Raw genomic sequence first — 11,840 nt, forward strand, 5'->3', positions numbered from 1 at the left:
CCAATTCCGGCTATCTCCCAGACAAGTTGATATTACATAAAAGATGAGGACAAAATTGAAGAAAGAAGGGCAATACCATGTTTATATTTACAATTTTACTATGGAATGAATCATAGACAACCTCAAAAGATTTAGATACCCTTTCTGCATCATTTCTCAGGGGGAAAAAAAATAAGCTATTGCCTCAGGAAATATTTCTCATAGAAGATGAACTATTGCCTATCCTGACCTGCAGAGACAGTGCCTAAAACTGCATTCTAGAGCTTTTAACAATAGGACTCAAGAGCCAACACTGTTTATCTGCTGATTTCACATCTAGATAAAAAGACATGGTCCAAAGCTGTTCAGTCCTTCATATAAATGCCCATCTAAATGTTAATTGTAAAAAACTAAATAACAAAAAATAAGACTTGATGCTGAAACTAGTCTCTATACTTAAACAATGGGAAGTTTTATGAGATCTTGGGTGTGGAGGTGACACTTGATACAGGAGTGGAAAGTGCATGTGGACACACAGGCAAGAGGCCAACGGCTAATGGTGCATTTGCCCAGACCTGTATCCAACCTTGGCATTCTCTGCCCTTCATGAGACTTTCCAACCTGAGATTAAACTTAATAAGGTCTATCAGCTAGGGTGCTTTGTTTCTGGAAAAAAAAACAAATAAAGAAAGACAAACGAAGAATAATTCTGAACAGTATATGCAAGGAAAGTAGAGTTTATTTGAAGAATATGGAGCAACTCAACTGAATCAAAAAAAACTCATATATTAGACTAAGACAGGATAATAAGCTTATTTTTAAAATTTCAGCCTTGCCTTCATTGAAAATATTAATATAAAAACATGTGTATATGTGTGCGTTATTTACTTTTAAATTTTTCATTAGGGTTACCAAATAAAGTCGTTAAGCATTCACTTAAAAACAAAAATGCACTGAAGCTGCCTCTGGATATTTTGCTACCCCACAAAAGTATATCTGTATTTAATTTCTTCTCTTAAAAGATGATTTTAATTCAGTTTCCTCCACCATAGGGATATGAGAAACAATATGACATCTGTCACAGAGTTCCTCCTCCTGGGATTTCCACTTGGCCCAAAGTTGCAGGTGCTCCTCTTCGGGCTCTTCTCCCTCTTCTACGCCTTCACCCTGCTGGGGAATGGGGCCATCCTGGCTCTCAGCTGCCTGGACCCCAGACTGCACACCCCCATGTACTTCTTCCTCTCCCACCTGGCCACAGTGGACATTGCCTACGCCTGCAACACAGTGCCCCGGATGCTGCTGAACCTCCTGGACCCCGCCCTGCCCATCTCCTTTGGGGGCTGCATGACCCAGACCTTTCTCTTTTTGACTTTTGCTATTACGGAATGTCTCCTCCTGGTGATGATGTCCTATGACAGGTATGTGGCCATCTGCCAACCCCTTCGATATTCTGCCATCATGAGCTGGAGAGTCTGCATCACCCTGGCTGTCACTTCCTGGACCCTTGGAGTTCTCCTATCCCTGATTCATCTAGTGTTACTCCTACCATTGCCCTTCTGTACGTCCCAAAAAATCAACCACTTTTTCTGTGAAATCATGGCTGTTCTCAAACTTGCCTGTGCAGATACCCATATCAATGAGAACATGGTCTTGGCTGGGGCAGTATCTGTGCTGGTGGGGCCCTTCTCCTCAATTGTAGTATCATACGTGTGCATACTCTGTGCCATCCTAAGAATCCAGTCAGGGGAGGGTCAAAGAAAAGCCTTCTCCACCTGCTCCTCTCACCTCTGTGTGGTGGGGCTCTTTTATGGTACAGCCATTATCACGTATGTTGGACCCAGTTATGAGAACCCCAAGGAGCAGAAGAAATATCTCCTGCTGTTTCACAGCCTTTTCAATCCCATGCTCAACCCCCTGATTTACAGTCTCAGAAACTCAGAAGTGAAGAATTCTTTGAAGAGAGTGCTGGGAATAGGGAGAACTCTGTGAAAGGACTACAGCTTCATGGTTGACGTGACTGAGGAACTTATCATTCCGAGAGGCCCCTAAGCATTCAGAGCATGAAAATTACCTTAGAACTAAATGAAAACCAGGCTGTCCTCTGTCTTACATTGGCTGACTGATTCAATTCAACGGATGTGGAATGAATTCTAGAAATCCATGCCTTCAGATACGATCAATAGAAAATCATGCCGCAACTAGTCTCTACCAGGGCCAGGATTTGGAAACCATGGTTCCAGAACAATGCCCATTACCATACCCTCATCAAACTATAGTCCAACTCCCTGTCTCCCAAAGTGTTTTCCTCAAAACACTGTCTCCTCCAGAGGACATTCAACTCTTCTGTGGTCAAATGGAGTTTATGAAGAATGAAATTATGGTATTTGCCAGTAAATAGATAGAAGTGGGGAATAACATGCTAAGTGAAATAAACCAGTCCCCAAAACCAAAGGCCAAAAGTTCTTTCTGATATGTGGATGCTAACACATAACAAGGGAGAATTGGGAGGGGAAGTATAGAAGTTCATTGGATCAGTCAAAGAGGAATGAAGGGCAGGGAGAGGGGATGGGAACAGGAAAGACAGTAGAACGAATTGAACATAACTTTCCTATACTCCTATATGAATATGTGGCCAGTGTAACTCCACATCATGTTCAACCACAAGAATAAGATCAAATTGTAATGGGTTTTACCCCCATGTAATTATTATATGTCAAAATACACCATACCATCATGGATATCTAAAAACAATACATAAACAAATAAATACATTTTTAATAAAGAAAGACTGCGTACCGGATGCCGCCCTTTAGGCCTCAATCTGAATTAGTGTAGTGAAAACTAAAACTTCATTTCGTCAAGTAGAATCCTATTCCAGCTTTCAACCACTGCTTTCCAAACTTATCTGATCACATGAAATTCTTTTCATGTGTTTATTAACAGTTTTCTGGAACAAGAGATTTGACTGACTCATTGTGAATACCTCTTGAAAATGCCCTCTAAGGCAAATGTTTCTTTTTTTTCCTCTGCAAGATGAATCTCTACAGAGGACGAAAGTCTGAGCACAGTATCCCTGATCAGCCTGTGAGAATCTGTGCTCTGTTTGGTTAGAGAAAGTGAAGGTTACCGTAAGGGAGCAGTGATGTGGACCAAGATATCTGAATGCTTCATGATTGTGGTGCGCTTGCGCTGGGATCTCCCTGTACAAGAGTACGGGTTAACATTGCCCGGTTGCTATGGCGATGCTGGCCTGTGGTCACTCTGTGCAAAAGCTCTGAGATATCAGTTTTCGCTTTGAAATTCAGATACTGGCTCCCAGAGATAGAGGATTCTGAGCATAGCGAGATAACTATAATATCTCATCAGCACTGTGAACTTCAAGTCTGCCTGCTTTGCAGAAACTTTCCCACAAATAATCTTTTATTGATAAAACCTATATAATAAAGTGCTGAGCTAGCTCTGGGTCATTGCATTGCCATCCAGATGTTATGTCCCACCTGGTCTCAGCTTTCTCTGTTTGTCTTTCCAATCCCCCATTGCCCCTTGCAGGATTCTGAGTTAGCTGTGCAGGTCATGGCAAGTCACTATGGGTACTTTTCAATGACAGATTTTTTAGAGATAATGACTTCAACCATCCCCTTCATCACCAATCAGTATGCCCTGATGATTCTGTATGCATTTTTCTGTGTGTGTGCTCACTGCATAAAATCACTATAATTTGGGTATGTCACAGTTTAAAATCAAACTAATTTTCTCATAAAAACTTGGAAAGATTTCAAAACCCACTACTTACACAGTTAAAGGCTATATCAGAATGATGTGCTTTCAGAAACACAGATAGAAAACACGCAATTTTAAAATGAGGCATTTTCCTAGGCTTAAATTTAGCATTATAAACATTAACATTTAATTTTTTGTCATCTTCAATATTTTTACTTTTATACCCTAAAATAACTTTTAATAACTAATGGCCATATGATATTAACTTTAAGACTATGCCCTAAAATGACTATTTTCATAAGTTATTTTTAGTTTTCTACTACAATTTTTTCTTTTATTTTAGTGTCCTGACTTCTACCTGGAGCATGAAGAGATATTGAAATATTCTAATACTTACAAATGGTCTACCATTCCCTAAGACTTTCATATGATCAGGAGCCATATTTCACTGACCTTAAAAGTTTTCTCACAGTGAATGTGTAGTGTTGGAACACAGGCTGGCATGTTCTCAAAAATTCAATAACCAGGATAGATTATCCTATAGTATATCCCATCAACCCAGTGAGTCAGAGATCAAACTATAAAAGACTAATGACTCTCTAAATGGTACGATTGGTACAGACTTTGAAAATAATACTTGTATCTTATGTCCAATAATATAAAAAATGTGAAATATGAATGCATATGACATCTTCAGTAGGAAATCTTCTCAATCAAGAAAAAAGCAGAAAGAGTCTATGGAAGCTACCAAGAAGAGGATACTCTCCTATCTTTCCCTGAGGCACTGAAATCAGAACTTCCCCAACTCAGAACAGAGATTAGATCATACTTCCCATGGATGACCTGTATTGGTGGTTTGTGCCCTAGCAGACTCTACCTTCAGGCAGGTCCTAATGAGCCCTACTGGGACTCCTTACCCCTCCATGGACTCCTCGCTGTCTCCATGCCTCCCTAACCTGTTCTCTCCAGCATCTCTACACCTTGGAGTCTGGAGACTGGGATTCATGAGACTCAAACCATGTCAAGTATTCTGGGGCCTGTAATGAGAGCTGTTGCCTCAGAGGTGTGCTCTGTGCCTTTCTCTGCTTCTTAATTGTGTGTCCTGCTGGGGATGAAAATAGAAACAGAAAAAGACAATTGCTTTGTCTCTTCTTCCCAGCAGACATAGGCATGCTCAAAGTCTCATGACCTGGCCCCCCAGTGAGTCCTCAAGAGCTGCTAACTAGGCTGAGCCCATCAGAGGAAAAAAAATCCTCCTTTTCTGAGGATTCTGCTGCATTTCAATCAGGAACAGGGGAGGGTTCAGCAGCAACCACAGAAGCTCTGAGAAACAGGACCCTGTTCCAACCTCCACCTGCTCCTCCTTCTGAGCCCAAATGTGAGAGTGAACCAGTTGCCTTATTTTGTTTCACCTTAAATTCTGCTTAGACATGATTTAGCATCTAGTCTTTGGTTGACTATCACGCCCTTTGGTTGACTATCACTATTACTCTTTTACTCTATTACTATTATTCTTTAAGTATCACAACAGACCTAAATTATCTCAATTAACACTAGAGATGCTCATCATTCACTTTCTATATTAATAGCACTAAGAAGTACACATTTCATGGATAAAGTATGTAAAGGTATTTTTTATATACAAGTTTTTTTTTCATTGGTGGAGAAATATCTACAAGATAGAGAAGTATGTGGGAATGATGACACTAAAAAGTACAAATTTCTGCTGTGGATTTAGATGAAAGATATGCAATAACTTTCTTAGTCAAAGGAAATTATAGTCAGGCATACTAAACAGTAGTGCTTCATTTCAGCACAATTATTATATAGGGTTCATTCATAAATTATACATTTAATTCTTGTCAAAACAGACACAATGCATGCTAAATTTAGGAAAAAACATTTATTGCAATGGAACATGAAGCCCACTGGACACTATAGCTATGTCTTGTACATACCTTACACAGCATTAAGGACAGTATCAGATATTTTGAATTTGCTCAGGAAATCAGTGTACAAGATAGATTTTCAGTAGCCTGGAGTCTTTGTGTTGGGAATGAAGAGAGTACAGAAAATGGACGAGGTTATCAGGTGACCATGTAGCAAAGTGAGCGAAGTTGGAGACAGTCAGTAAGCCTGCAATATTACTTTTCTTTTTTAGAAGACTTTCATGTTTACTGCCTACCTTTATGTTAATCTCTTCTCCTCCTGAAGCACATCTTCACAATACAGTCTTCACAGGCACAGAAGCACCCATTTGTTACACTTTGTGCTCCTGAGTGCTGATGATACAGGAAGCACTTGGTCTGACCATCATTGTCCATTTTAATAGATTGACAATTACATTAAATGGACCCTCAGTTCTTCCTGGTCCACAATAGTACTTTCCTCAGAAAAAAAAATCCCTTATCCTAGCCCATACCCTGTAAGAAAACTTAACAAAGTCTCAGCTTATCACTATGTAAGGTAGAGCTTGGTTTTCAGTTTTCCTTTGTCACTTACAAGTAAACAGCCCCAGGGGTCAACTGAGCCATATATTAGCAATAGGTGCCTATTTTAGGGATTCTGCTTCGCTCATGTCTACTACTGTAGAAAAGAACCATCCAGTTCACTTAATTTTGAGAGAAATAAAGGAAAACTGGGAAAGGAAATTCCTGCTTTATAATCAACTGTATTGAAGTGTATCTTCCACAGCCAAATATTTTCCTAAGCTTCATGTATTTATAAATGTGGACAATTTGTCAGCCACAGAAATTGTTAATATTAACCTTACATCAAATCAACTTCAGTCATGTGTGGAGATTTTTAAATATATTATTTTTATTCATTTTGTATCAAGGTGTTTTTGTTTTTGTTTTTAAAGAGAGAGTGAGAGAGGAGAGAGAGAGAGAGAATTTTTAATATTTATTTTTTAGTTCTCGGCGGACACAACATCTTTGTTGGTATGTGGTGCTGAGGATCGAACCCGGGACGCACGCATACCAGGCGAGCGCGCTACCGCTTGAGCCACATCCCCAGCCCAAGGTGTTTTTTTTTTTTTTATCAATGGTGCTTATAAGGGGAAAAAAAAAGAGAAAGAAAAAAGCATGTCATCTATTGCTAGAAGAAGTGACCTATTTCTTTCCCCAGGTCTTGCTTAAACAGGTTACTTTGCCCAGAATTTGCTTCCTAGTTTTTAGATCCAGCTTTGGAAACTCTATTCAGAAACTGTCATGCTCCTCAAAAGTATGATGGGACAATGCTTCAAGCAGAATATCTAAAGCTTCATTGATTTAAAACCAATAATGAAATAGGAGAGAAGAAATTTTCCAAGTAGCACATTACTTGTTGGTAGAAAAATATAACTAGAAAAATGAATTATTGCCTAATGGCAGATTGAAGAGCATGAATCAGAGCAAGAAGAATTTTTCAGAGATCCTAGTTAGTAGAGCTATTGATTGCTGATCACCCAAACATCCATGTGGACTTTCAACCACCAGGTGGCTAGGACAGTTGGAGTGGACTTTTGCAGACCCCCCAAACTCTCCAGTCATATGTTTCCTGATACTGTCTTACTTTCTCCATCTGTAGATGGTCAATCTCCTCGGTTATAGGTGGGTTTTACAAGTCTGTTTCTCAGAACACAGTTCTGTCTTTCATATGCAAGTCCTGTCTTTCATATGACAGCACCCTTGGTTTGATGATGGTTTCAACAGGGACCAGCCAAAACCAGTGTCATTCCTCATGCTAATCATGGAAAAGTGCTAAGTATCAATTTATTTACCCTTGACCAATGTTTGCTGTAGAAATCATGTTAAATTTCAACATGATTTACTAAAGCAAATTTTATCCATAACTAAGGTCAAAAAGCCAGATTCGTCCATTATTATACCACCAATTATTTCATCTGTTGAGTATCTTATCAAGAATTTTTGAATTAGATATACTGAATTATCAATTTAATAATTTCTTGCTATCACCTAATTATAAAGTGACAGTTCTTGTTGCTGAGGTCAGCCACTGTTTTCAGTTTAAATAGCAAATTACTGTGTTTGAAATTTCAGGGATAGGGTGGGTTACAAACATGAAGGGTTGAATTAACAGCAATGTGGGCATATTAATTCATATTAATTCCTTACTTTCATTCCAGCCTATGTCTTTTCTGAGAGAATCTAACAGGGAAGGTCTGTGCAAATAGTTCCTGGAAAATGTGCCTCAGTGTTTTCACAGCGACAGCCATAGGAGCCTGCCAGGCCACTCTGCTAAGATCTTTCAGAGCTTATGGAAACACATTGACACCAGTGCACACTGAGGCCAGGCTTATGCTACAGACTGCTTGATGAAACGCAATTTGACCCAAACTCTATGAGTTACAAAAGAAAAATTCTTATGGTTAATTAATAATTCTGTGAATCACCCAGTTGACCAGTTGCCAAATTACCAAATGTTGCTTTCTTTCAGTATTTCAAGAAAATTATGTCCACTTTTATAGATAGAAACACTTATAATATATTAGTGTATATGTTTATGGAGAAATAAATATATACCATTGGACATAAATTATCTATACATGCATACATGTATCATATCACTTTCTTCTTTCTGCTCTCTACCTCAAAGCATTCCACATTGTACACATGCATCAAAACATCACCGAAAATCCATACAACTATGATTTGTCAATCGAAAATAAAGTTAATAACAAAAAGCCACTGTTTAAATAATTTGTTTTGTGTGATGTCATATAATGCACTCTTTAGAACCTAGTGATAATTTAAATATTTAAAGATAATCATGATTTCTATCTTGTTATAATTATTTTCTTTTCTGAGACTATCCTTATTTTAAAAGTTCTTACATAGCTGTCTCTACAGTATTTCTCCTACAAATATGCACATGTGAAGCTCTTAGACAATCTGTTTCAGGGTGATGTTATTCGTATAGGTTTGCTAGTTCTAAATTGCATCAATGTCAAAGCCTCCAGGTAATTAATCCTTAGTTATATATTTTTCTTCCAAACCTCATATGTCAGATTAAAATATTAACTTATAGACAGACAATTAATTTTTTTAAACAGGTAATACTTCATTTAATTATGTATTTGCTTATAACTGAATGGTTCTTAATAGCATTTCCTAATAAAATTTCACACACCTAAAATCTATGAAATAATAAATAATTCGTTTCAATGTTTAAGACATTTTAATGTTTTAAAATGATCATGTCACATAGCTATCTGACATTCTCTTTAATAGAGAAATGGAGGAAAATCAGACAATGGTCACAGAGTTCATCCTCCTGGGATTTTGTCTTGGCCAAAGGATTCATGTACTTCTTTTTGGAATTTTCTCCCTCTTCTACGCCTTCACCCTGCTGGGGAATGGGGCCATCCTGGCTCTCAGCTGCCTGGACCCCAGACTTCACACCCCCATGTACTTCTTCCTCTCCCACCTGGCCACAGTGGACATCGCCTACGCCTGCAACACAGTGCCCCGGATGCTGCTGAACCTCCTGGACCCCGCCCTGCCCATCTCCTTCGGGGGCTGCATGACCCAGACCTTTCTCTTTTTGACTTTCGCACACACAGAATGTCTCCTCCTGGTGATGATGTCCTATGACAGGTATGTGGCCATCTGCCTCCCCCTCCGGTATTCTGCCATCATGGGCTGGAGCGCCTGCATCACTCTGGTAGTGACTTCCTGGGTATGTGGCTCCCTCCTGGCCCTGGTCCACGTGGTCCTCATCCTGAGGCTGCCCTTCTGTGGGCCTCACGAGGTCAACCACTTCTTCTGTGAGATCCTGTCTGTCCTCAAGCTGGCCTGTGCCGACACCAGGCTCAACCAACTCTGCATCTTTGCAGCCTGCGTGTTCGTCCTGGTGGGGCCCCTGTGCTGCGTGCTGGTGTCCTACACGCGCATCCTGCTGGCCATCCTGAGGATCCAGTCAGGGGAGGGCCGCAGAAAGGCCTTCTCCACCTGCTCCTCCCACCTCTGTGTGGTGGGGCTCTTCTTTGGCAGTGCCATCGTCATGTACATGGCCCCCCAGTCCCGCCACCCTGAGGAGCAGCAGAAGATCCTTTTCCTATTTTACAGTTTTTTCAACCCCATGCTGAACCCCCTGATCTACAGCCTGAGGAACGCAGAGGTCAAGGGTGCCCTGCGGAGGGCTCTGTACAAAGAAGGTCATTCCCAGCTGCTCTGATACTTGAATCACCAGCCTCAACAGTCCTCTGGAATCTTGGTGCATAATTAATGTCTACAAGAAGAAGTTTTACTAATAGTTTCATATCTGTGTCTGAACGGGACCAGAGCCTGCCCTTCTTCTTCCTCTTGAAGAATAATTTTAGATGCTTTCATATCACTCAGTGTAATTTTAGATGTGCTCGTATCACTGGTTTCCCATGAGATGAGGTTGGATCAGATATGCTTTTACATTTCTCATTGAATTGAGTATCAAATGAATTTTAAAACTATTTATTCATTGTCGGGGTCCCCGAAATTGAGCACATTCCATCAACCTCCTTAACCTAACTGTATATATGTGCTAAGTGCATATGTCTTAATATTTAGAAGAGAAAACCAAAAAAGCTGTAGCCAACTCTGGTGACCCCAAACCCAGCAGCACACACATCCATTCTCCTGCGATTGTGCCTGCCATTGCAAGGACAGCTCAGGCCGGTCTATCTGCTCATGCTGCATGCCATTAGGAAACTCTAGATGACAGTCACTGACTCTAGTTAGGGAGTGAACCTGTTGGCCGAGTGAAGAAAGGACATCCAAACACGATGAGAGACAGGAGAGGGAAAGAAAAAGGCCTCCACACAGCGTAGGAACAGTGAGCATCATTCACAAATGTGGGGCCAACATGTTCAGTAATAGGTAGTAAAGGGTAACACTGAGCCTTCCTTTCTTACGTAGACTGAAAATGTGTATCCAGGAAGATGGCCAGTGTGGTTTAGGATTAACCAGAGGACATGGAGGTGGAGCTGTGGGTTTTGCTGTGCACCTTCTCTACGTGTGGCTTCCCAGGTCTTTGCATCAGCACTGCCATCTTGTTAGTTCAGGTGTAGATCATTTTCCTCCTCTGAATTTCTACCCCTGGAAGAGGAGATTCCACCACAAAGTGTGGGTGCCTCACCAGCCGGCCGAGGGGGGGACTGATTTTGCTCATATAAGCTACTTGATCACGTGGCTTCTTAGGGTCTTACCTATAACATTTCTGTATAACAGCCTGCCCTGAGATGAGGAGGGCCACTTTCATCCAGAGTCTTTCTCAATTCCACCAAGAGAGCAAATACAGGGCTAGTTGGGGGTTAGCATGTACTTGACTCAACTATACTTACTGCATGTGGATGGAGATACTCAGGTGATTGCAGAATATAAAACAAAATAGGTTTTCATAATAACAGCTAATTTTGTGATTCGTCATTTATCAAGTGGTGTGTGCTATACATTGATATCTCTTTACAACGAACAACTTCATTTAGTTATTTTAACAAATCCATGCAGAAGATCCTGTTATCACTCTATGTTATATAAGTGCAATGCAGAAATTAACATGTGTGGACTTTCACCTATTCTGACTCCCAAGCCTTCGGAACTTAAATACAAGGACATACGGTAGTTATCAATAACAGTGTTATAGAATAAAGAACAAAGCTAAGGATCCCAATATAGGATGTGCTGAGTGAAGGAGCACTTTTTTTTTAGAGCTGATCTAGCTCCAGGAAGCCTGGTGGACCAGGAGTCTTGTAGGAAAAGGAGGCGGTCCTGGGTGATCACTGTTGTGTGCAGAGTCACACGGTGCTTTAGGTTTTAGAGGAGCACAGAGCTTGAAGAAGCCAAGAATAAGGGTTGTTCTCATTCAACATGGAGATTTAGCTCAGCTAAGACCTGGGACACCAGACTACTCCTACTAAGTCTTTATCTTTCTCTGTGTGTTTATGTGTGTAGGGGGAGTATCTTTAGATCTCTAGATACAATAGGATCTATGTTTGTGAAAAGAAGCAGCTTGACTATAAACCAGTATGTGAAAAAAGTGGAAGGGTTAGCAAGAAAAGAACTGTGACTCCAAAGAGCAGGGGTGCATGGCCAGGAGAATCCTGGAGATGTGCAGGATGGAGAAATGAAAATGGAAGAAAAGTTTTAACAGTCGGTTCACAT

At 40.4% G+C, this 11,840-nt stretch overlaps 2 protein-coding genes across 2 annotated transcripts; both read left to right on the top strand.

Moving 5' to 3' along the window:
- The first annotated feature begins 1,035 nt into the window (after nt 1-1,035).
- Nucleotides 1,036-1,968, top strand: Or2a7 (olfactory receptor family 2 subfamily A member 7). Its single transcript, XM_005326624.2, has one exon. It carries the CDS (start codon nt 1,036-1,038, stop codon nt 1,966-1,968), a length of 933 nt encoding a protein of 310 aa, XP_005326681.2.
- A 6,969-nt stretch (nt 1,969-8,937) lies between these two features.
- Nucleotides 8,938-9,879, top strand: LOC101970058 (olfactory receptor 2A1/2A42). The gene has a single exon (XM_013359264.2). It carries the CDS (start codon nt 8,938-8,940, stop codon nt 9,877-9,879), a length of 942 nt encoding a protein of 313 aa, XP_013214718.2.
- Nucleotides 9,880-11,840: the final 1,961 nt, after the last annotated feature.

This window comes from Ictidomys tridecemlineatus, chromosome 2 (assembly GCF_052094955.1).
Source record: "Ictidomys tridecemlineatus isolate mIctTri1 chromosome 2, mIctTri1.hap1, whole genome shotgun sequence".
NCBI lineage: Eukaryota > Metazoa > Chordata > Mammalia > Rodentia > Sciuridae > Ictidomys > Ictidomys tridecemlineatus.

Bases quoted from the DNA above. Each gene is read 5' to 3' on its own strand.
- Or2a7 (XM_005326624.2), top strand. From the start codon at position 1,036: ATGAGAAACAATATGACATCTGTCACAGAGTTCCTCCTCCTGGGATTT.
- LOC101970058 (XM_013359264.2), top strand. From the start codon at position 8,938: ATGGAGGAAAATCAGACAATGGTCACAGAGTTCATCCTCCTGGGATTT.